The sequence below is a fragment of the Mustela nivalis genome, assembly GCF_964662115.1.
Source record: "Mustela nivalis genome assembly, chromosome: 9".
In the NCBI taxonomy this organism is placed as follows: domain Eukaryota; kingdom Metazoa; phylum Chordata; class Mammalia; order Carnivora; family Mustelidae; genus Mustela; species Mustela nivalis.
In genome coordinates, this window is record NC_139028.1 from 93,667,790 (window position 1) to 93,694,039 (window position 26,250).

General features: G+C 46.9%; 1 protein-coding gene across 1 annotated transcript in view; it reads left to right on the top strand.

Moving 5' to 3' along the window:
• The window catches only part of LDLRAD3 (low density lipoprotein receptor class A domain containing 3), a 217,981-nt gene that overhangs the window by 84,652 nt on the left and 107,079 nt on the right, over positions 1-26,250 (top strand). The window contains exon 3 of the mRNA XM_082748976.1: positions 20,653-20,778. Within this exon, the coding sequence (XP_082605102.1) occupies positions 20,653-20,778 (126 nt within the window). The remainder of the gene's footprint in view (positions 1-20,652; positions 20,779-26,250) is intronic.

The following is a 26,250-nucleotide window of genomic DNA, read 5'->3' on the forward strand; positions in this document are numbered from 1 at the left end:
CAGCTCGGGGGGGTGGGGGCGTGGCACACAGCACCTTCAGCCCTCCTCTGCTCAGCTCTTCCTTCACAGTCTTGGTCCCTGAGCTCAGAGGAGAAGCCAGAGCCTTGTAAAGGACGTGAGCCTCTGGTCCTCCTGGTTAGTGTGCTTTGGGGCAAGGAAGGAACTGTTGCCCTGGGGATGCACTCTGGTTTTCTGGGCTTTAGTTTTCTTACCTGCCAAGTGACTTTTGACCTTCTCCATCCCCTGTTACAAATACCCATGCCTGTGATTTAAAATCAAATGTCCTTCCCTTTGTGAAAATGCAGAATGGTTTTTAGGCACAGGGCATACACCTGTGCCGATGGGTTTAGGTTGGTTGAGGCTTATGCGGAAAGGGGGTGAGCCTATTACTGCAGGGGCTGTGGGGTCAGACTGTAAAACTTGGAACTGGGGACCACCGCTATACGCAGACTCTGCGTGGCTGGTCTCATTCAGTCCTCACAACTGCCCCAGGAGGTCAGTCCTGCTGGTATGCCCATTTTACAGATGAGGAATTGAGGCTTGGAGAAGTTAAGTCATTGGCTGAAGCTTTGGGGGGCGGAGTCAAATTAGGATTGCAGATGGGCTTGAAGGAACAGGTCGACCTGTCTGCTCTACTGCCCTCTGCAGGTAAGTGTGTGCCATGGCGGATGTGTGCGGAGAGGTGGGGAGGGCTTCCAGGCTCTCCATGCAGCTTCCGGCCTCCTTTGTAAAAGGAGTGCATATTGGATGTCCTGCTCATCCCATTCCCGTGCAAGAAAGGACTGTATATGAAGTGTCTGCCATTATGCCTGACTTTGTTCCTCTGCCAGGAGAGCGCAGCAGGGTCCTGAAGCATTGCAACCCGTATGGAGGCTCTTGTCAGTGCTTCTTTGCTGTCTTTGTAAAAATCAGCTGCAGGCAAATCTCAGGGCAGTCTGCGCTGAATAGGTCCGGCAGGAGGGTGCCTGCATAAACTCTCCACTCTCCTCCAGGACCCTCCTGTTCGAGTCCAGCGCTCCTGAACATGATGTATATATATCAGAAAGGCATGGGGGTCTTGGTGAGCTGCAGATTCTAATGGAATGAGTGTGGTGCAAGGCTGAGTCTGAATTTCTAACAACACCCCCTGCCCCCCGGACTGCTGATGTGGCTTGTCTACACCGTGAGCAGAGAGGGTTTCCAGGCTGCATCAGAATGATCCATGATCCTGAGGCCTCAGTAAGTGCTTTTTCAGGCCCTTCCGGCAAACCTCAGTCCCCAGCTTGCCGATGGAACTGTGGAGCTGCAGGTGTGTCTGGGACCGCACTGGGAGAGACACCGCCCCGCTCAGGGGCTCCTAAGTCTCTGTGGGTGTCAGAGTCATCTGCAGATTGAGGCCATCCTGGCAAAGTCGGGCTCACGGGCCTGACCTGGAGATAAGCCACTCTGCATGCATCCTGTTTCCCCGGGAGATGTCCTTGGGTTTGGGAGTGTACCTCCCTACCTTTAGTGTCTCCCCAGCCCCAGACCCTCCCTCAGATCAGAGTCCCACAGTCCCTTGCTCAGTCCTTCTCCTATGTGACCCGGCCCTCTCACAGGCACTACGGTAATGAATTTGCTCTGATCCAGCGCTGAGATCTGACCTTACCCGGCCCCCTAGCCGTGTCGGACACCATGGACCACATTCTCCACCTCCATCCTTTGCTTGCTGGGGTTCCATCCAGTGTGTCCGAGCTGCCCCTCTCTCTGGTGGGGGAACCCACCTGGTCTGTTTCCTGCATCATCATTCACCAGGAATAAATTCCTTCCTTCCCATCTAATATTCCCCTCACCTTGGGGACTTCCTCCACTTCCATAAACTAGTGAGGCCCAAATATATATTTCCTGAATGATCTTCTAAACCACATATCAGATCATGGTACGACTCCCTTGCTTAAAATAGGAGGCAGAGGACTCTGGAGCCAGCCAGCCTGGACTTGGAACCTGGCCCTGACATTCGTCCTCTAAGAAGTCTCGACCGAGTCATTGAACTTCCCTAGGCTGCCGTTCTCCCCTGTGGAGGAGGGCATGAGGTGCCTTGTCTGTGCACAGTGATTGCCTGGCACTGGGGTTGGTATACTGTGAGCACTCACCGGGATACCCCTGTTGAAGGTTGTGTTTAATCCTTAGCTGTGAGGAATATGGATAACAAGCCTTCTAGTAGCTCCCGGGTCCCCCATGGAGGTATGGGGGACTCTGGAGTGTGACTCACAGAGGCCTCCCGGCTGGCTCTGCCTGTCTCACTGGCTGTAGCTCCTGCCTCCACTGCATCTGCAGCCCCCGCCCAGGCTCATTCCCCTGTACCTTTGCACATGCTGTTTGTCTCTGGGCCTCTGTCCTCCAGCACAGCCTTGAGCCTCCAGGGTGCCTCCCCTGAAGGAAAGGGCCATGTTCTCCTTCATGCTTTTGCTTGGTCTCCTGGGTTCTTCTAAGACAGGTGTCCTGTCCCGACTTGACTTGCTTATATGTCTGGGTCCCCCTTAGACTGCAGGCTCCTTAAGTCCGCTTGCCTCCTTGCCATTGGGTATGGCTAGCTCTGTGGACTGTTGGAACGAATGAGCACGTGACCATGAAAATCCTAAGTGGGACCCATGGCAGAGAAGGCAAGCACTGCGAACGCTGGAGAAGACCTTACCTTATTACCAGTGAACACGTAGAAATCATCCTTGAGGCCTATCTTGCTGACTACCTGACTACCCCTACCTGATCTCATCCACTATCACGCCTGGTCAGCTCTACCTCTGAAGCAGCGGTTCTCAGCCAGGGGTGATCTTGGCACCCCTGGGTTGTTTGGCAATGTCTGGAGACATTGTTATCACAACTGGGGATGGTGCTGGCCTCTAGTGGTGGAAGCCAGGGATGTCGTGGAACATCCTACCATTTACAGGACGGCCCCCCACACCAAGGACTGCTCCAGCCCCCAAATCAGCAGCGGTCTAGAAGGTTCTCCGTCTCTTCACCACTCTCCATCCTCCCCACTCCCACACAGCTCCAGGCACTCTTGTCGCCGCCTGGAATGGCTTCCTGCTTCATTTGCCTCAACCCACGCCCAAGGGCAGCAGAAAGATCTTTTTAGAGAAGTAAATAAACTCACTCTCGCCCAAGGGCAGCAGAAAGATCTTTTTAGAGAAGTAAATAAACTCACTCTCCTGTAATGTTTCCCCCATCGCTTTCACTTGGAATCAAACCGAGACTCCTTCACTGGGCTGAGGAAGCCCTGCCAGACCTGGTTTCTGCTTTCCCTACCTCGCCCCCTGGGCACTCGGCTCCCGCCCCGCCTGCTGTCCTTCCTGTTGGAGGGTCTTGCTAGTCATTGTCATCGGTGTGTTTTTGTGATGGGCTCTCTGCCCGGGCTGCTCTCCCCTCGCATCCCTGTGTGACTGACTGGCTCTTGTCATTTAGATCTCACTGGAACTGCTTCTGCCTCCGAAATTCCCTTCCTGATGATCCAAGCGGACCATGCACCCACTATCACATCTTCTTACAAAGTCACGGAGCACTTGGCACTGCCTGATTTGTTTCTCTGTTTGTGAGAGCTCCTTGAGGGCGAGACCACCTCTGCCTGGTGCAGGGCTGTGTCGGTTCCTGCCGAGGACATAGAGTATGGTGGAAGCGGGGGTCAGGGGGGACAGTAATAGCTTACATGCATGCAGTGGAGCCTAGGAAGGGCTCTAAGTGGCTTACATTTATGGCCCACAGGTGCTTTATGAGATTGGCTATATGATCACCGCCTCCCTGTTACAGTCGGGGAAACTGAGACACCAGAATTAGTAACTTGCAGGAGATCGTGCTACCACATGGGACTGGAACGGAAGCAGTCTAACTGCCGAATCACAGTCGTCCCCTCACTCAACCACACCGCTTGTTGAGGAAATGAACAAGGAATACAATCGATGCCTTCCCACCCATCCTTCTGAGCACACACCTGTTACGCCAGCTTTTTCAGAGCTGGGATTTTGTCTGCTCTGGGTTCAGATTTTGTGACTGTCTCACGTTTTGTGGTTTATTCCCTTATGTTTAGGTTATGAGGAGAGTCCCAACACTGCCTTTTTTCTTAAATGGTTAGGTTTTAGTGTCCTATACATTTTACTCTGACTCCTTGTCATGTTTCTTTTGTTGCTTTGACCACTAGGAGACTCATTGGAAAATTTGAACCCTGGTGCTAAGTGTCCTGTAAGACTATGAAATGCATTTTTCTGGTACCTTCTTTTCTCCTGCTTTTCTCCTCCTGTAACAGTTTGTTTTCCTTTTTTTAAAGATTTTATTTATTTATTTATTTTAGAGAGAGAGAGAGAGAGAGAGGGAAAGTGTGATTGGGGGGAAGAAAACAGGAGGAGTGAGGGAGGAGGAGAATCTCAAGTGGACTCCGATGAGCATGGAGCCTGACATGGTGTTTGATCTCACTACCCCAAGAACATGACCTGAGCTGAAGCTAAGAGTCAGACGTTTAACTGACTGAGCCACCCAGGTGTCCCCATTTTCCTTGGTTTTTACGGATTTTTTTTTCCCTAAGCCAGCTCAAACAATTTATGGGTTGATACGGCACAAAATTAAATATATATGGAAAGTGTGTCCCTGGGCACATTAATCTCTCTGATTGTCAGTGTTCTCTATGCAGGGTGGGTAAGCAGTGTTCTCAGTTTTTTGGTGGAATATAAATCAAATAAAGTCCACCAGAGTGCCTCAGGACTCATGGTAAATGTTTAGTAAGTGTTAGTTTCTTTATCTTTTTCCCTCATTTTTGGTGAGGGTGAGGTCTAGTGGAGGTGTTGGAAAGCCGGGGTGGTTTAATATGTCTTATTGAGCCATTCCTGTCCACTCCTAACTGGTGAGCTCCATTCCCCATAGCAAAGACAGCTCATCCTCTTGTCCTGTTTTTGGTGCTATTTCCACAACAGTAAATTGGATTTTGAGGAGCAGGGTGGAAGAGATCCCCCTTCTCCACTATCCCCATGCAGTGAACTTGGACATGCAGTGTAGCCTGACAAATAGAAAGCATTTACTGGAAAGAAAATGAGTCAGACTCCCAGAAACTTTGTATTACTATGGCAACAGGGTACTTGGCTAGTCCTTCTTTGGCTAGAGCATAATATACCAGTGAGGAATGTCAACTGTTGAATCTCAATTGCTTATTACCTCATAAAACGTCCTAATATATACTAATCGTTCCTAGAGAAAATAGGCCTATTTTAAGATGACTCAGTCACCCATTTCTTGGTTCTAAGCCACTTTGGGGCTTCACAAAAAAAACAATAATTATAGTATTGAAAGCTCTTAGCCCTTACTGATACCAGGCATCTTCTCATTTAATCTTTACAGCTACTTTGTAAGGTCAGTTTCATCATCCCATTTTACAGACAAGGGAGTAAAGCCCAGGGCAGGTGGGTAATTGGCCCAGGGTCTCAGTTCTGGGAAGGAGTCCTCCTCAGTTCAGGAGGATTTGGATCCTGATTCTATTTGTTTCCTAGCCCCTTGTGTTTTGTTTTGTTTTGTTTTACCATTAACAGAGCGTTCTTTCTTTCTATAAATCAGAAAAAGCAAAAATTCAGGATTGATCTTTTCCTGGTATAGGGTTCTTTGCCCATGAAACTGTTGACGTTTTGGGTCCAGATAATTATTTGGCAGGGGGTGGGGGTGGGGAGTGGCCTGTGCATTGTGGGACATTTAGTAGCTTCCCTGGTCTACCCACTGGATGCCAGGAACCCTCACTCCTCCCCTCCCACTCTCAGTACTTTTTACAGAATATTTTATATGTAAGTCATCTCCACACCCCACATAGTGCTCAGACTTCCAACCGCAAGATCAGGAGTGGCATGCTGTGTCTACTGAGCCAGCTGGGGGCCCCATCCCACCCCCAGTATTTCCAGATGTTGCCTGGGGAGCAAACCAGAAGAACTGGGGAGGAATTTGGCCAATTTAGTATCTTCTTGGAAAAGAACAACTTTTTCATTTCTGATGTCCCCACTTTCCTAGATCTCAGAAGTTCTTAGAGTTTTGTTTCTTTATTTAGTTGTATTTAGAGAGGTGTGCAACTCTTGCTACTACCTAATGTTAGAACATTTCATCACTCCCAAAAGAAACCCCATTCCTCCCTCCCCTAGTCTCTGGGGGCCACTGATTTATTTTTGTCTCTATGGGTTTTCCTATTCTGAACATTAAATGGAGTCATAGATGATGTGGCCCTTGCGTCTAGCTCTTTTACCTAGCATGATGTTTTCAGAGTTCATCTGTGCTGGATCATGCTTCATCTTTTTAATTAATTAATTAATTAAGGAATACGACTTCCTTATTTTACAAGTGGATACCCAGTTGTCCCAGCAATTTGTTTCTGAAAAGACTGTCTTTTCCCCAGTGACTTTTCTTGACACTTTGTCAAAAATCCGTTGATTGATAAAGTGATGGTTTATTTCTAGACCCCCAGTTTTATTCTGTTGATCCATAAACGTAGATCAGTTTGGAGAGCATTGCTATCTTACCAGTACTTAGTCTTTTAATCCACGTATATGGGTTATCTTTCTCTAGTTCTTTAACATGCGTTGTCTTCTTTAATTCTTTAATTTCTTTGAACAGTATTTCTTTGAGTAGTATTTTGTAGTTTGCAGTGTACGGGTCTTGCACTTCTTTTGTTCAATTTATTCTTAAGTATTTTATTTGCTTTAGTGCTATTATAAGCAAATTATTTTAGTAATTTCATGTTTGAGTATTTGTTTGCTGGCATATAGAAATTCAGTTGATTTTGGTATATTTGTCTTGTATTCTACAACCCTGCTGAAGTTGTTTGTTAATTCTAAGAGTTTTGGTGGGGAGGAAACTTTTTTTTTTTTTTTGGTGAATTTGAGATTCAAAAAAAATATGCATTTACAGCTATACATTTCCTTCTCAGTACTGCTTTACCTGCATCTCATGAATTTTGGTATGTTATATTTTTGTTTTCATTTATGCCAAAGTATTTTCTAATATTATTTGTATTTTCTTCTTCCACTCGTTGGTTATTTCAGTATTGGTAATCACGGGCAATTTCTACATAGTTAATTTTGGTTTTGCTAGTTACTGAAAATTTCCACATAGTTGTGGATTTCTCAGATTTCCTTCTATTACTGATTTCCCATTTTATTCCACTGTGATTAGAGAACATACATTTTATAATTTTATTCCTTTAAAATCTATTGAGTTTGTTTTTTTAGTGACCTAACATCATAGGTTCAGAATACATTGGAGAATGTTCCATGTGCACCTGAGAAGAAATGTTTGTCCTGTTGCTTTTGGATTGTGACTTCTGTGGATGTTAGATGTGGTTGGTTTATTGGATTGCTCATGTCATCTGTTTTCTTTTTCTTTTTTTTAAAGATTTTATTTATTTATTTGACAGACAGAGATCACAAGTAGGCAGAGAAACAGGCAGAGAGAGAGAGAGAGTGGGGAAAGCAGGCTCTCCGCTGAACAGAGAGCCCCATGTGGGGCTCAATCCCAGGACCCTAGGATCATGACCTGAGCCAAAGGCAGAGGCTTTAACCCGCTGAGCTACCCAGGTGCCCCTGTCATCTGTTTTCTTGTTGATCTTCATCCAGGTTATTCTATCCATTGTGAAAGTGGGATATTGAGCTCTCCAACTCTTACTGTTTGAGTATCTGTTTCTCCCTTCAGTTCTGCCTGTTTTTGCTTCCTGTATTTTGGAGCCCTATTTTAAGGTATGTAGAATTATGTCTTCCTGATGGGTTGACTATTTCTTTGTCTCTAGGGACTTTTTTGTCTTAGCTTCTATTTTGTTTGACATTAGTATAGTCACTCTAGCTCCCTTGACTTGGGATAGGTTTTGTCTGTTTGTTTGTTTGTTTGTTTTGAAAAGCTTCCTGGGTTATTGTAATATGGAGTCAGGATTGAGTCCCTGTTGTCATAGGATAGAAGAGCGGAGGGTCAGTGTTTTGTTTTTAAAGCCAGCCCATAGCTACCAGCAGGTGATATCCATGTGATGATGTGATTCCTGTGACTGGTGTTGAAGGTATCAGGGAAACCTCCAGATGCCTTTGGTAAAAGCCTTTCTTGGAACCAGATTTGTGGGGGTTTAAGCAGTATTTTCTGGAAGCAGTGACAGACAGGGTGTCCCCCTGCTCAGCTTTTCAGAGCCGCCTCCCCTCTCTCGCCCTGTTGGCACTAGCCAACAAAGGATTGCTCCTCAAGTCTCTGAAAGCACGCCCCATTGTTCTTTGGGTCTCCCAACAGTTTAATCCCTTATTGTAGGCCTTTCTCTGGCCCTCTTTGCTGGCCTCACGATAACTATTCAGGAGACAGGGTCTGAGCTCCAGGCTTCTTCTGTTGGAGAGGACATGTAGGAGGGGCAGGTGAAGAGGGCTGTCAGAGACACTTCCAGGAGGCCGATCAGAAGTGAACTTCTTTTCACAAGGCTGAAGGTAGAGAATGTGCACAGAAATGAAGGTGTTTTGGGAAGAAAAACTTGAGTGTTTGCCAAGGGCTCAGAGGATAGGAGTGGGTAGAGGCTCTGAAGGTAGAGGCACCTTCTTTGGGCAAAGGTGATGGCTCTCGTTGCCCAGCAAGATGGAAAGTGATGTAGAATGGGTTTTTCCTTTATTCATTTTTATTCAGACCTGAGAGCTTTGATTCTCACGTCCTTCCCTTCCCTCCACTTTTTTTTTCTTTTTTATTTCCCCTCCCCCCTTCATCATTTCTTAGGAGTTGTCCTTTGGATATCACCTTTTTTTTTTTTCTTGGATGATACCTTTATCAAAGTAGTCTTTTTCAGCTGGAGATAGTCTGTTCTAGCATGTCTGTTCCCACATCTGTTTTTCATCCCAGGGATTCTGATCCACTGTCAGGAAGTTTTTCCTCCAAGCAGTGAGAAGCCTCTGGAAGTTAAGTTATCTGATCCACATTTATTTATTATCTTTTTAGAGCTTTTTCTCTCAAACTTTGTCTATAGAAGACTCAGCTGGGAATGTCTTGGTTTCCTGCTTACCGGTTCTCTGGAATTTTCTTTCCAATTTATGTAGACATACAAACATACCTTCATGCCCGTATGTATGTGCATCACAAATAGCTAAAATAAATAACCCGGGGGGAGGGACCCTTTAAGTTATAAGATAATATCCTAACCCCAAACTTTCGGACTTTTTTCTTTCATTCTTAAAATTTTAAAGGGGCAGGACAGGCACTTTGAATCCCCTTATTGTTTATAGTACCCTTTTTCCTGAACGCCCAAAGATAATAGACTTGGCTCTTCAGTTCCCTTGGGGCTTTTTGGGAGAGAGGAGGATATTTCCATGTTACAGAGCCTCATCGTATCCTCATGAGTCCATAAAAATTTTCTTCATAAAAAACAAATCTGACATGTCAGTTTCCTTTATAAAGATGTCCCCTGGCTGGCTCCTGAGTTAAGTGTGCAGACCCCTGCCTGCCTCTCCCACCCCTGTCTCCTGCCCCATCCGTGTTCGACATGCCCTAAACTTCCCATATCTCTATACAGATGGGCCCACCCTGTTGCAGCTTTGAGCTTTTATTCACATCATTTATTTTGCTGGAGGGTCCTTCTCTCTCGCTCTTCACCAGCACACCTCTACCAATCTCCTGGCAGCAGACATTGTGCTCCTTTGTGCCGTGCATCCTGGGCCTGCCAGGCTGGAGCAGAAACTGTTTGAAAATAATAGTAATAAATCATTGCAGTCATAATAATAGCTAATGCTGTGTAATAATACTTCCCAATATTATATAACTATAGCTATATATAATCCTGTATTTTGTAGTGTCATGTTAAGTAATAATAGCTAATAGGTACTACCTGGAAGCGTAGCTAATACAGTATTAAGCATCATAGCTAATACTGTGGCCCACAGGAAGATTAAGCGATCATTGTATTGTCTCATTTAATCCCCACAACAACCCAGCGAGGTGTAGGTCCTGTTAATATCTCCATTCCCTGGTGAGGAAATGGAGGCACAGAGAGATGAAATCCGTTGCCATAAACCATACGTCCGACAAGCCGTGGAGGCAGCATTTGAACCCTGGCAGGCTGACCTCGCACCCGACTGTAGTACAGTGTTGAAAAGCAAATGTTGGTATAGCTTACAAAGCACTTACCACATCTCATTACAGTGATCTGCTTATTGCCCTTCGTTTTCTTCTTCTTTTTTTGGTTTTTGGTTTTTTTCCTTCTTCTTGGCCAGGTGCTCCTTAGCTGGGGGCAGCTTGCTTAGCAGAAGTTATGTTTGACCATTTGATCCTCTTTGCAACCCTACTTGCTCCGATGTGTGGCACGGAAAGCCCAGGAATTGACATGAATCCAATGGATAACTGAAAGAGGAAGGCCTTAGTCTAAACATTACTTTGGTTTCCACCTCGTTTTTCTCGGGGCCATCCATATATGGGAAGAAGAGTGGTTTGTAGACCCGTGGACCACGTTCAGGAGGGGAAGATGTGATCAGACCCCTTCTAGATATCAAGCCTTGCGCTCTTCTCTCTCCATGCAAAATCTCATATTATTTCCCAACAACTGATGAAGTCTGTGGTATCTTTATGCCCCTTTTGCAGACAGGGACACTGAGGTCAAGGGAAGTTCAGTGACTTGTCCGGGGTCTCAAGCTGTTCTGTGGCAGAATGTGGTTAGAAGCCAGATGCTTCTGAACCCTAAGCTCTTTTGATTTCTTAGTCCCAAGGCTGCACACCTCCTATGCTTACAGAAGAGGAGATGTTTAGAAAGAATTTTCTACCCCAGTCTTCTGTTGAAGCTGTCGCAGTTAGATGCCTTCTTTCTGTATTTATATTCCAACAAGCTTATGATCTTTTGCTCTTTCTGTATGTATCTCTGAAGCAGCCAGTATGTTGTTTGAGGGGAAAAGAGTACATCACGACATCTGATTGATAAAACTCAGAGTTCGCTCTGGTAGTCACGCAGTCAGATTGCTGGAACAAGCCAAGGGCTGTTTTTGCTCAGGTAATAATGAATGTGCCAAGGCTCGAATTCTAGGTGTGTTTTTAGTTTTCTGGGGTTTGTCCTCTGCATCAGGACCACAATGAACCACCTGTCTTTTTTCCTCTTCTAGACTTCTTAGAGAATCCAGGCATATGCTTTTTTAAAAAATCTGTTCCTTTTTTATAAGGCTCTTTTTGTTTCCTTGCTTCTAACCATGAAGTCATGTTTGACTTTTTCAAGGGAACCACAGTTTGACATTTTACAAAATGAACCAAGGGACTGAATATATAGTAGCAATTTTAGATCCATTACTTTTTGTGAAGTTTTTAGCCAGTGATGCTACGTGTAGGCGTTCACTTTGGGGGAGGCGGGGAGAGCATTGTGCATGTTGATTCAAATTACATGAATTTTATCATCTGATTTTTTGTCTAATTTATACATTGGTGTAGATAATTTTCACATCTTCAGTGTGAGCTGCATTGCAATTAGCTCATGGCACATTTCTTGCGAGAAATCAGGTTTGGCACTTTTTAAAAATTATTTTTTTTAATTTTTTATTAACATATAATGTATTATTAGGTTTGACATTTTTTTAATGAAAGAAAACATGCCAGGTACTTTTTACTGATCCAAGAAGCAAGTTCATACTGACCCCTTTTCAGTTCTCCCCATCCACATTGTTTTCTGCCTCTGGGCCTTTGCACATGCTGTTCCTCCTTCTTGGAACAGTCCCACCAGCACTAAACTTTTCTCTGTGGCAGAGCTGTCTCCAGTGTGTCCTTATTCTTTGAAGGTATGACACAGAGTTTGTGAACTAATGTTAGTGGAATGAATAAATGAGCAAGGCTTCAGTGTCTAAACATAACATCAGTTTCCACCGTAGCTGTGTGTGAAGTGTCTTTGCTGACGTCTGCTTTCCTTTGAGCAGCCTTTTCTGACCTCAGTCTCTTCCTCACTTGGAGCTTGGGTGTCCTCTAGCTCCCCCATCAGAGCACTCATAGCACTGCATACAGATTCTCATGGACTTGTCCTTTATCCACTCTCAGGGAGTGTTTTGTGAGTCACCACAGAACTGACTCCACCTGGAAGATACCGCGGATTCTCAGGACTATTTTGTTATTGGCCAGAAGGGGCAGTAAACATTTGTTGGGCAGTTCATCCCTATCTTGTATTTTGCACAGGTAAAGCGTAAATCCTTAAAATGCAGACAGAACTGGTTAAAGGGGTTTTGAAGTTCTAAAAGCGCCTTTTTTGTTAGGACAGCAACCATTTGAATAGGAGCCCGCGGCTTTTGTACGTCAAGCAGTGATTTTGTGTCTTGCACGTGAAAACGGGGGAAGAGAGAACCTGTGGAGACGGAGAAAGATCAGCAAAAGGCCGATGGTTTCTGTGATGCTATCTGGGATATGAGTGCTAGACTTGACTGGGGGTGGTGGCTGAGGAGGCTCCACAGGAGCCCTGTAGCCTCAATTTCTGGAGTGGTTGCTAATCTGTGCCGTGGCAGCATCGGAAAGAAAGGACTGATGAGATCATTTGTTCTTGGAACTTAAGATATCGGTAGAACTGTCAGGTGGGGTGGTTGTATGGGAGTGTTCATTGGAATCCTCTGTGCTTAATAGGAATGTAGATTCCCCGAGGGGAGAGGCATCCCTGAAGATTCTTCTGCAGGAGGATCAGGGACACCCTTCTTTGTGAAACGCTGCCTCACAGGACAGGACATTCTAAGGAAATATTGGCAAGCAGGGCCGTCCTTGGAGTAAGAACCTGCCCTTCGTCGGAACCTTAGAGGTGATAATGTAGCCTGAGAAAGTTTGCTCAAGGGGCAGTTCCTGGAAGGAGGGACACTTCGCGTGAGCCCGTGATGAGCGTAACCCAGGGAAACCAATTTCAGCAAAGATTGATGCTCTGTACCCGGTGCAAATTTTAAAAGATTAAAAGAAGAGTCATGGTTTCCTTGACTGGAGAGGAATGTCCCCTACTTGGCAAAGTAATGAAATACACAGATGTTACAATGAAGAGAGACAGAGATAAATGGAGACTAATAGAGCACTGGGTGCAGGGAGGGGCCAGCCCAGCATAAACACAGAGGAGCTGTGGGGTGTTCTCAGCCTATGGGCTTCTTGGAATATCTTCACCAGCAGGGCAAGATCCGCCTGTCTCCGATGGGCGATCCAGGGCCAGAGGCGGTTCTTGTGGCCTGCTGTGGCCAGAAGACAGTACCAGTTCCTCTGGGAGGAGGCGGTCGATGATCTAAAGGGTGCCAGAACGTGAAACATGCATATCCTGCGACCTAGCGGTTATACCTTCAAGAGCTACCGTACAAGTGGGGAGAATGACCTGTGCATCTGTGTGTGAATGTCCATCAGCCCTGGGACTTACGGGTACAGAGATGCAGTAAAACTCTCTGTAGCTGATAAAAGGGATAGTGTCGGCCTGTACTTACCCACATGAAAAGACATCCCACTATATTGGGAAGTGACCAAGGCCAGTTTTGAAGGGCATTGTGTTTCATGGGTGCATTAAAGTACACTCTATGTTCAGATTTCTGTGTATTGATTTAGTCAGTAATGACTGAGTAACGTGTGTACCAGGCTCTTGTCTGGACATTGAAGGTGGGACAGTTAACAAAGTCATGGTCCTTAGCTGTTTGGAAGGGAAGTGCTTGGCTCTGCGGCACTGACATGACCCGGGAGCCGGAGGACTACGCAATCCCAGGCTGACCGCATTCGCCGAGGTCCTGGGCCGAGCCATCTGCACACAGTATTTCTTGGGACCCTGCTTTGTGAGCCCATTTACCAGAGTGGCCCCAGTGGCTCTGGTTGAGTGATAGCAGTTTGAGGTAATTTTTACATTGACCTTCGTGCGTTTTCTCTGTAGCTGGAATTCTTCACAGTGAGCGCTGCCGTGAGTCTATAAAAGCCAGGATGGTCATTTCACAGAAGAGCTTGAGGCTCCTGCTTCTAGTTCTCCCGACTGTCACAGGCACACGCTGGCAGGATCCTGGAGCAGAACTGGAGGCGAGCAGGAGGTGGGGCAGAGACGGCAGCTGTTGCTCATTTGGCCCACTGCAGACAGCTGGAAGAGAGACCCCCATACCCGTGTTTATGGCTAGAGCATCTGCCAAAGCCGGAGAGATGCAGCCGCTCTGATGAGGGAGCTCCCAGCCCTCCTGGCTGAATAGAGCAGCGCTAGCACGGCCGTCCCTGTCCGACTCTGATGGGAGGACCGCGTGGGGAGGGCCTGCACGGTGGCCACAGACCCGTCACCCTGCATGCTCCAGGACCCACATGAAGCCCTTTCGGGGCAGACTGGGAGCTGTAGGCGTGACGCCGGGTCCAGAGCGTTTCTCCCCAAGGCTTGGAGAGTTCTGGCTTTCAGCCTTTGGGGCTGTCGCCCAAACCTGATCCCCAGGCTGGGGTTTGGCACGTGACTTTCAAGCACATTGTAGTCGCCGGAGGCTAGACGCGGGTACTGAGGACTGGGTTTTACACCAGCCGGATCCTGAATACCTCTGTGCCTTCAGGCACAGCGCTGACTGCCTGCAGGGGCCTCCGTTCTCTCCTCTGTGGAAGATGAGGAGTTACTGGCGAGGCCGTGCCTGCGAGGATCGGGGGTCTGCTGTGCGTGCCTCACCGCGCGGTCACACCGGATGTCTCCTGGTTCCCCTCTAGTCCTCACACAATCCCCAGATCCTGGTCCGAGGACTCCTGTGTCGTTTGTCCTGCATTTTGGAGGCTAAAGTGACTTTCCATGGAGGATGGTAGTGAGTCGAGATGTTTGCAGATTTTTGCGTGTGTCCTCGCTGGCAAAACAAAAAGTCGGCCTCTGTTTTAGCCCTTTACACACCCCCATCTCGTTTTTGTTTTTGTTTTTAAGATTTTTTTTTTCTTTAATTTGACACAGAGAGAGAGAGAGATCACAAGTAGAGAGAGAGGCAGCTAGAGGGGGAGGGGAAGCAGGCTCGCTACTGAGCAGAGAACCTGATGGGGGGCTCAATCCCAGGACCCTGGGATCATGACCTGAGCTGAAGGCAGAGGCTTAACCAACCAGGCCCACCGCCCCCCCACCATGTCGTTTTTTAAAAAAAATTCTTTTTTATCTTACTCATCCGTGAAAATCAGAACTGTGACATCCCGGCTCTAAGGAGGGAGAGGACACGGATCAGGCATGAAACCCATCCCCAGGAGAGGGGGTGGTGGTTCTTGCCCTCCCGCTGGTGAAGGCTGCCTCCTTGGAAGGTCCAGGGAGCAAGTCCTCGAAAAGTAGTGAATTCAGGTCATCAGTGGTACGGAGTCACCCTGTCCAGCTTCTGGCAGTGGCTGCACAGTTTCATGTTGAAATCTCCCCTTCTGGGAAATGGGGCCAGGGGAGGACCATCCGGCCTTGGTCCAGCGCCACCCTGAGCCCACAGTGGGTGGTGCAGGCAAGGGGTGGCCGACGGCTGCCATTAGCGGCTGGCTTCTCTCCCAGCCTCAGACAGGTGCTTGGCTGGCCGCCTGTGATCCATCCCTCAGTTTGTCTGAGCAGGTGTCCGACGGGGCAGGTGTGAGTCATAACGGATCGGGCTCCCCCTGATCAAGACAACAACGGAGCATCGTTGACGAGGCAGCCGGTCTCATTAGTAATTCTTGAAAGGGTTCAGGGGCAGGACCAAAGAGCTGGCTAACTGAATGGTAGCTAATTCATTTATAATTATTCAGATTCTTTTTCTTTGTGTCCTGAAGTCTAATCCTTTGGAGCTGGATCAGAAATCTAAGCCGAATCTAAAGAGGCAGAACAGCTCTTGAGTCAAGAGCAACGTTTGAGCCTTGACTCTGTTTATTAGCGGTATCAAGGTCCCTCACTTCTGGGCCTCAGCTCTCCTATCTGTGAAATGGGTTTTCATGAGGAGTAAATGAGGTGCTTTTTGTAAAACCTAAAGCATAATGCTTAGCCCATAGTCAGCATTATGCTTTAGGTTTTACAAAAAGCACCTCATTTACTTAGTCCATAGTCAGCATTATGCTTTAGGTTTTACAAAAAACACCTCATTTACTCCTCATGAAAACCCATTTCACAGATAGGAGAGCTGAGGCCCAGAAGTGAGGGACCTTGACACCATGCTAACATGCAGTGAGCTAGCTCTTGTGACCCAGTCCTGCTCTCTCTTTTATAGACCCCCTTATGTATTCAGCAGGTGTCTGTTAGCCAGCATCGGCACTAGATAGCACAGCTCCTTCAAAAGTGGTGAATGAAAGTATTCAAACAAGTGTATGGTCATCATTCAAACAGCACAACACAGAGCAGGCCACGTCCTTTCATAGGGAAAGAAGGAGAAGCAGAGGGAAGGCTAGAGAGGCAGGGGGTGGGAGTCCGAGTTTCTGGATCCACAGTCCAGGGAGTGTCTGAGTAAGTAGAAGCATGGGCCACACGACCCTGGGAGAAAGGCAGTGCAGGCTGGGGGACCGGCAGGGTGCATGCAGGTCCTGAGGTGGGACTTTGTGCCACAGTTCTGGGAGGAGCAAGGAGGTCCATATAGCCAGGCAGGGAGCATAGGTGGGCCTGCGCTGGAGAGGTGTCCAGAGCTGTCTGATGCTGGGAGGAGGGGCTTTAGGCTTTGTTAAGCTGCCGAGAAGGCAGTGACATTGTGAATGGAGGTTTATGAGGAAACAGCTTGCAGATGTCAAAGCCTGTAAGCAGCCTGTCAGCGGCCCCAAAAGTGTGGCCAGAGCAAGGCCTGCCAGTCCTCTCACGTGAACATCCATCCCTGGGTCTTGTCTCCAACAGTTGTTACCGTGGTGTTTGCTAAATGGTGACTTTCTGTTTCCTAGATCTCCTCTCTGTTTAATCATTGGAATTCTTCTAGAAGGAAAAACTTCCCTTCTTCCCCATTTACTTATTTTCCCAATGATTTATGATGCCAGTGTGGACTCACAGATATTTATTGAATTCTCTGGGTTATAGCCCAAAACTATCATTATTTTGTCGCTTAAAGTATCATAGCTTTGGCCATCGGGGAGTTCCTTCGGCTTGACTCCTGTGTCCTTCTGACATACCTCCCACATATTTTGAGGACTTCTTTATTCTCTGGCAACACAAGACACTCCAGGTTGATCTTGAATTTCCCCCTGGAATTAACCACTTCTCCAAGGAGCCTTCATTCCCTTTATTGGATAATGGTATTTAGAGACCAAGATCTGGGGCTGGGTGTGCTCATTTGCTCCTGGACTTTATTGCTTCTCATCTTTCTTAGCGGATGGAACTAGGAAATGCATTATGCTGACCCATGCACACACCAGACCAATATTTCTCTCTCTTGGGGCACCTAGGTGCCCCATTCGGTTAAACATCTGCCATCCGAGGTCACGATCCTGGGATCCTGGGACTAAGCCCCGCCTGAGTCAGGCTCCCCACTCAGCACAGAGTCTGCTTCTCCCTCTCCCCACTGCTTGTGCTCTCTTGTGCCCTGTTCTCTCCCTCTCTCTCAAATAAATAAATAAAATCTTTTTTTAAAAAAATTCTATAAATATTTGTCTCTCTCTTATCTAGATGTATGTCTTTCTGCCTATCTGTCTGTCTGTCCGTCTTTACAGATCTTGGCTTCATACTGATGCCTTTACTTCCAGCGCAAAGCCTCAAGGATCAGTTAGCCTTTCCACCTTCCTTATTTCTAAGTTCTTCCTCGGGAGCGAAAGACCTCAGGGTTATTATTTGCAGTATATTTACTTATTTGCTCAGTCCTACTACACACAAAGGTAGTTCCAGAACTGCTAATCCATACCCCTGTGACAGGTAAAAGTAGAGTGCCCTGTTTGTGTACAATTCTCTTTTTCTTTAGCCTTATAGCATCCAAGCAAAATCATGGTTCCCTGAGTTACGTAGGCTGGTTCTGTTCTTCCCAACACCCTTCAGCGTGGTGGGCTTACGCATCTGTAATCCAGTCATGCTCACTTTTGCTGTTTCTGTCCTATTTTGAGTGTCCGCCCACATACATGCATGCGGATGATTTTAATGGTTCATTGTTGAGGTATGTGAAATATTGGGATTCTAAGAGTCAGAGCTGTAGAGACTCATCCCGGTGCCTCATTCTAGTCTCTTTCCCCGTTCTTTCCACCCCTGTCCCACCCGCCCCCTGCACATAACCAGGGTTTGTCCTTCCCGTGTTTCTTCTGCACAGATGAACCAATCCGTGTAGTTGTTCTTATATCCGTCTCTTCTGCCCATACAGTGGGTTAAAATACTATAAATACTCTTTTGCACTTTACTCCTCCCCCCGCCATAACAGTGTATCCTGGCGATCATTTCATATCACTTCATAAGATCTTCCATAATGAGCTTTTTTAACTTTGGCGATCAGGAAAAAGATGAGCAGCCCAAGAAGTAATTTTAAAATTCTATAATTAATGGTGATGATGATGATAAATAGCATAAGCATTACCATTAATTGAGCACCTGCTGTATACCACGGTCTGTGCTAATATGCATTTTGGATAGATTATCTTATCACATCCTTCCCAGGGCCCCGGGAGGTAGCTGTTACCTCCAGTTTACTGATGAGGAAACAGACTCATTAATATTAAGAATCTTGCCCAAGTTCATAAAAAGTAGGGCCACAGTTTGAACCCAGCCGCTGTCTCCCAAGTTTGTGGTTTTGTTTTTGTTTTGAAGATTTTATTTATTTATTTGACAGAGAGAGGTCACAAGTAGGCAGAGAGGCAGGCAGAGAGAGAGGGGGAAGCAGGCTCCCCACTGAGCAGAGAGCCTGATGTGGGCTCAATCCCAGGACCCTAAGATCACGACCTGAGCCGAAGGCAGAGGCTTAACCTACTGAGCCACCCAGGCTCCCAAGTTTGTGCTTTTGAAGAGCCCATCAGCACCATTACAGAAGTCCCGGGTCAAAACAAAGTGATGGAAGTTTTTAAAACCTGGGCACGTCCCAGACCTTAAAACCTTGTTGATTGCGGATCGCGCTGCTAAAGTTGGCATGTTCCGATGACAGGAACATGAAGATAATTTACTGCCTGTTTGTTCCCAAGAAACGGCCCTTCCTTCTTGAGGACCACGGGTCCTGCGTCTAAGGCAGGAGAGGAGAGGATGCTAGTCGGGACCCACTCCCTGGGATGCAGCCAAAGGTCTCATCCTACACCTCGTAATCACAAGCCAGAGCAGCCAGCACCGTTCCCAGGAAAGTCCGTGACCCCACAGGGCTGTTTGGTTAGCAGGACACTCCAACAAGCCCGAGTTACAGCAGTTTCTGTTCACACTGTTTGTACAGCAGGAGCGGAAGAAGAATCTCTCTGAGCCGGAGTCTGGCTTCTGTTGTGAGAAGCCACAGACTGGCAGAGAGACAACACAGTTGAGCTGGTTGAGAGCGTGCCTTCTGGAATCTAATGCCGGGGCCTCACCCCTGTGTTGCATTTTCTAACTGTGTGGCTTTGGGAAAGTCCCTTTATGCCTCAAAGCACACCTCTGCCACAGGGATGAGAACTGTGGCCATCCTTGTCAGTGGTCCCCATGACTGTCCCCACGACTCAGGGATTTGCTGGGAGGATTCCAGGAACATGGCGTGTAGTCACATGAAGGACGCAAAGCAAAGTCAGCAAAGGGAAAAGGCAAAAGGAGGGAAGCCCTGAGGAAGTCAGGTTCAGATTTCAGGAGTCCTCTTCCAGAGAGGTGGTATGGGACACAGCTAATTCCCCAGCAACAAGTCGCGACAGCGGAAGAGAAGTGCTTTCTCCTGGGGAAGCTCCTTGCAGTCTCCGTGCCCGGGGTTCTGCCCAGGGGCTGGTTACGCAGGCTCGTTACACAGATGCTATGTGCCCAGCATCTACGAAATCCCAAGCTCCCAGGAGAAAATCAGATGTTCAGCATCAACTGCACCGTTCCCATAAAGAGCTGAGGCACAGGGAGCCATTCTTAGGAGAGACTGGTGCGAGCCCTCCCGAAGTCCAAGTGCCCAGAAATCAGCCATGCAGACCTGGCCCTGCAGGAAGGCAAGCCTCTCTGAGGGTAGCCGTCTCTGGGCTGTGGTGTTCATCCTTTCCTGTACACCATGCCACTGGGTGGTTGCTGACTGGAGTGAATGGGAGAATCCACAGAAAGCTCTGGCCATGCTGCCTAGAGTGGGATGCCTTTAATAAGCACAGAAAGGGGGCCTGCATGGCTCAGTGGGTTAAGCCTCTGCCTTCGACTCAGGTCATGATCTCAGGGTCCTGGGATCGAGCCCTGCATCGGGCTCTCTGCTCAGCAGGGAGCCTGCTTCCCCCTCTCTCTCTGCCTGCCCCTCTGCCTACTTGTGATCGCTCTGTTAAGTAAATAAATAAAAATCTTTAAAGATTTGTTTACAAAAAAAAAATAAGCGCAGACAAGGGCTTTGACCGTCGGGGAAGGAATTGTGAAGGGTTCCTCAGCACCATAAGCGTAGGTTGCGTCCATCCCCCATCTACTCACCCATTCATTCGTTCGTGCCCCACATTGGGGTTGAGCCCCGCTTTGTGCAGGGGCCCTGGAAATACTGCAAGCACAGCCACCCCCTTCCTTGAGGGTGCTGCATGAGGGCTCTCAGTCTGGCTTGGCACTGACCGTGGGTGGGGGGTGGTAGGAGATCTTGGGGGACTTCTGTGGAAACGCAAAGAGACCCTTTTGCACGCTCGGAGCTGGTGGGATGGGTATGCCAGGGCTCAGAAAGTGTAACTTCCTCACGGCGGCTCTTTGTCTCGTTTTGCCTCCTGCAGCCAAGGCTAAGTCCAAATGCGGCCCGACGTTCTTCCCTTGCGCCAGTGGCGTCCACTGCATCATCGGCCGCTTCCAGTGCAACGGGTTCGAGGACTGTCCCGACGGCAGCGACGAGGAGAACTGCAGTAAGTACCAGGAGCGCCTGGCCCCTCCCTTGTTTCTCGTGATGGGCCCCGCTCCCCGCTCCTCCCTCTCGTGGGCTCGGGCATCTTCTCTCCTTACCTGGATCCCCCTCTTCCTCGCTGCTTCTTGCGTAGACATGTAGATGCTCAGCTCCCATCTCGCAGGGACTCTGCGAAGCACTTGGGGCCTGGGGCGTACTTTGTTTCCTGTTCCGACAGCAGCTCTGCAGGTGCAGGTGTGTGACCCTCATTAACAGATGAGGCATCTGAAGTGTTGGGACGTCAGGGAACTTAGCCAGTGTCACACAGGTCACGAGGGGCAGAGCCGATTCTCTGCTCCTCCATATTCTCTTCTGATGGACTGTCTTAGTCAACAACCTGTGTCGATGTGCTTGCTGGCTTTTCTTCCCACTTTGAACAGGTTTTACAAAGATGTTTATATATATCAGAAAAAAATATTTTTGAAAAACTCCCATGTAATATAGAAAGCTAAAGTTCTCCTTGTCTTGTGACCACCCTAGTTCCTTTTACTTGTTGTATAATATTCCAAGGCACAGCACAGACACATGCCCCCTCTTGTTCTCTCTCCGCGCCCCCTCCCACCCCCCTCTCAGCAGTCTTGGTGTTGAGCTCCTACTCTCTTCCTGGACAGCATCTGTATGTCCAAATCCACTTCACACACAAACTGCCCAGAATGACACAATGTTCAGATGTGGGTTTTTTTGTGCCCGGCCTTTCTCTGTCTCTCTTCCTCCCTCCCGTTCTCTGTGTGTGTGTATGTAGGTACGTATATGTATATAGACACGTATGTTATTCATAAGGATTATTATCATAATTCATGTAATTGTTATTTATGTTACTAATTTTTTTTCAAAACATATTGTAATGACTTCAGTGATTGTTTTAAGGAACTGGCTTTACCCTTACCCTGTTGGTTCTTGTGTAAGTCCCTGATGAGGAGGGGGTCATCTCCCGAGTTACTTATGCCTTTCCAGGGAACAATTGTTATTATGCCCTACCAGTGGGGCTCTAACTCTCCCATGTGCCTTCTTCTGCCTTATTTCATCTTCTGGATCCCAAATGGCAGAAATATGACGTAGCAGCAAGACTGTTGACTGCTTGGGAAAAAAATCCACCTTAGCCAGAGAATGTAGGTCACTAAGAGGGTAGCAACTTGATTGAGCAAAATGACTCTGGAGTCGGAAAGCCTGGCCCCAGGTTTGTGTTCTGCCCTGATTAAGCTGGGTCGGCTCTGCTTTATAATCTCCTTGCACAGTGGTTTCCTCGTCTCTTGAAATGGGGACGCCCAGAGCCTGCTTCCTGGGTCATTGTGGCAATTAGATGAGGCAGTACCTGAAAGGTGTTCAGTGTGGTGCCTGGCAAGGGGTAATCGATTTTGAAAACCCCTAGTGACTTAAAACAAAGCTGTGAGTGATGGAGAGGAAGACCCTATTTACTGGCATCTCACCTTTCGTTTAGGATGTCCAAGGATGTACTTGTTCTGTATTTCACTAAGTCCTTTGGTGAGTGTGTATCAGCTTGATCTCCCGCTTCCAACTGTCCATGGGGATCTCACAGTCTATGGGGGGAATTTTATATATACATGTATTCACGTGTACATACTAGAGAGTAATTCGATGGCAATAAAAAGCAAGTGTGGTACGTTCTAGAATAGACATTCTAACTGATTGTGCTATCCTACATATTCTCTGTTGTATGAAAGACTGCGTATGATTTAAATGTTTGGATATTGGTCTTTAATATTCTAAACGACTTAATTATATCCATTCCAAATTCGACTCAGGGGATTAAACTAGCATTTCCCTCTGGCATATCTACCATCTAAAAATAGTGGATTCTAATTCACTGTCTTGAAACTGGTCAGTGAAAGAGAATCCAGCATTTGCCCTCTTTTTTCTCTATGCGTTGCCCTTCTGAGTAATTAAATAGCCACCAGACAGGAAAGATTTTTGTTTTGTTTTGTTTTGTTTTTAACTGAAGAATACCAACTAACATGGAAGAATGAGAGAATTAGAGTATCTGTTTTGTAACTTTGGTGAAGAAATGGATCGTCTGTGGCTCATGAAAACATTAGATGAGAAACAGTTGGGGAACTTTCTAGGGGGGGGGGGTGGGGCTGACCATGCCTGGGACCTGCCGTCTGGTTCTTCACAGACAGCTCTGGATCAACCCTGTACCACTTCAAGTAGAATGTGGAAACCCTTTCCCTCCATAGATCTCTTTATATTCTGATCGTCTGAGATCGTACATCTCCATACATTCAGAACCCAAAAAAGGCAATGTTTTCATTTTTGCTTTGAAGTCTCAAGTACATTTTGAGGAACTCCAGCAGAAAAGAACAGTCTGTTACTCTGTTAACTCAGAGACTTGCCATTTTTGTTGCTCTTCCTTCATTCCTGATGTTCCAACTCTCCTTCTGGTATCCTTTCCCTTCTGGCTGAGGTATTTCCTTTAGCCGTTCTTTTGAAGCAGGTCTGCTGGCAACACATCCTCTTAGTTTCCCTTCATCCGACCCTGTCTCGATTTCACCTTCATTCCTGAAGGATATTTTTACTGCATATAGAATTCTGGGTTGAGAGTTCTTTTTAAAAGCACTTTAAAAATGCTGTTTCACTTCCTCTGGCTTTCGTGGTTTCCGATGAGAAATTTGCAGTCATTCAAATGGTTTCCCCATAGAAAATGCATCATTTTTCTGGCTTCTTTGAAGTTTTTTTGTTTTTGTTTTTTTTCTCTTCTAGTCTAGCTCTCAGCAGCTAAGATGATAGTGTGTCTGGCTATGGGGATTTCTTTGAGTTTATTGTGTCGGGTTCTTTTTGAATCTGTTAAAATTTCGTCCTTTTCTGTACTTAGGACCTTTTCAGCTACTCTTTCTTCAAACTGTTTTCAAGCACTCTGTCCTTATGGGATTTGGATAACAACTTAGGATACCTTCTAATTATCCCACAGGTTCCTGAGGCTCTGTTCAGTTTTTAATCAATCTTTTTCCTTTCATTGTTCCGTTTGGATAATTCCCTTTAGCCTCTTGTCAAGTTTACTTTTTCCCCTGTCATCTCCAGTCTGCTTTCAAGCCCATACAAGGTGTTTTTACTTTTTGTTTTTTTCTTTTAAATTTCAGTTATTGCATTTTTTAGTTCTAGAGTTTCCTTTTGGTTCTTCTTTATATCTTCTGGGTTCTTTGCGGAGACCCCATATTTTCCATTTGTGTCGAGAGTTTTGTGTGATTGCTGGCTTGTTGGGAGTCTTTCTGGAATTAGCTGCTTTAACGTCCCCATCACGTAATTCCAACATCTGTCTCATTTTGGCAGTGGTGTCTGTCGATTATCCCTTCCCTTGAGATTTTCCTGATTTTTCATAAAGCAAGTAATTTTGGATTATATTCTGGATGTTTCAATGATTATGTATGACACTCTGGGTTTTGTTTCAAGCCTACAGAGTGTGTTGATAATTTTGTTTTAGTAAGCAAATAACTCTATTGGGTCAGGCCACGAATTCCTAACAGTCCCTCTGTGGATAGTGGTTCCAGTCGTTTTCAAGCTGTTTTTGCAGTGTTGTTTGGATCTGTGTTGCCTCTGAACCCCCTCCATTCAGTCCGGGACCTGGAAGGTGGTCTGTGAGCTTGGTTCTCAAAGTCTTGGGTGTGCTGATTAGGACCAGACCCATACACGTGCCACCTGGGGATCTGCCTAGAAGTTCATAAATAACTTTATGGAGTTGCTTTTCCAAGGTCCTCCTGCTCCACTGTCTCTCTGATCCTTTCCAGTTACATGGGACTCTGATGGGAGAGTGAGGGAGTAGGAAACCTACCACCACTTCAGTGATAGTTTGAATTTTGTTCTTCCCCAGTTGGGCTGCTCTGGTTTACCTTTCAGAACCTAAAAGAGCTGCCGTGTTTGTCTGCATATTTGGCTAGGCTTTTATTCCAGCTGCATTGAGGGGGAGAGCCAGGGCGGATGTCATGACTGCTTTTGACCTGGAATGGGAGACTCTCACAAGTCAGTCTGAGCATCACAAGGAAAGAGACAGCAGATGTTGTTTGCCTCTGGACGTGAGCCAGCAGGAGCACACATCATCACTGTGAGGTATTTCTGCCTCTGCTTCCAACCTGAATCTGATTGAGCCTCTAAATCTCTCCTAGTCAGTTCTGGCTGCCAGTTCTGGCTGCCGTGATAGACGGCCATGATTAGGTGACTTTAACAGAAACTTATTTCTCATTGTCCTGGGAGACCCACATGCAGGGTACCCTCATGGCTGGGTTCATGGTGCGGGCCCTCCCTGGGCCTTCCTTGCTCATGCACACACAGAGAAATGTCCTCCCTGGGCCTTCCTTGCTCACACAGAGAAATCCCTTGGCTGCTCCTCTCAGAAGAGCCCTAATCCCATCATGAGAGCACCACCTTCATGATGTCATCTTACCCTAATCTCTTCCCAAAGCCCTCCCCCACCCCCCGCCCCCCCGCAAGGCCATTCCATTTATTAGGGGTTCGGGTTGCAGCATATGTACTCTGGGGGACATAGCATGCACTCTGAACACCATCCATTAATTCACGGGAAATTGAGGGACAGGGGAACATGTTGGTGGCCCCATGGGGGACCGACTGCCAGATCTACAATGTGGGAGATTTTGCAGGGCTCCCATTTCATCCAGTAATGCATTCTAAGAAAAATTAGAGGAAGAGGGAACCTGCAGACTGAAGGGGACTGAGAGACAGGTCCGTCAAATGCAGTGAACCCATCTTGTTTCAGTCTCTACTCCAGCAAATCAACTGTTAAAAATGTCAATTGTGGTGGTGTATTTGATGATATTAAGGCATTATTGTTAGTTTCTAAAGTGTGAGAATGGTTTTTCTTTGAGAGAGAAAGTGGGGGGAATGTGTGTGCATGAGCAGAGAGAGCGACGGAGAAAGAGACTCTCAAGCAGATGCCATGCCGAGTGCAGAGCCTGATGCAGGGCTCAATCCCAGGACCCCCGAGATCATGATCTAAGCCACCAAACCAAGAGTCAGATGATTAACCGACTGAGCCACCTGATACTCTGTTTATTATTTTTAAAAAGTCCTTATATATAAGGATGTGTGTGTGTGTGTGTGTATACAGATATATATACACACATGCATATACATATATGTAATATTTAATGCCATATTAGATATTTATAGTAATAAACATAATAATAATATATATAAAGACGAAATCACAATGAGGGGTAGTGGATGGGGGTTCGAACTGAAATAAAATTGTCAGTAAGTTGATAATTTTTAAAGCCAGGTGATCAGAACATGGGGGTTCACTATGCCAGTCTCTCTTTTTGGGTATTTGAAGTTTTCTGTAATAAGACCAGACTCCTGGCCAGAACCGAGATGGCAGGGTGGCCTGGGTGACCTCCGTGGACCTTTGATTCAGGCCAGGGCTCTGCTGCTCTTGAGTTCAGCATAGCTGTGCCCAGAAGAACCGCTA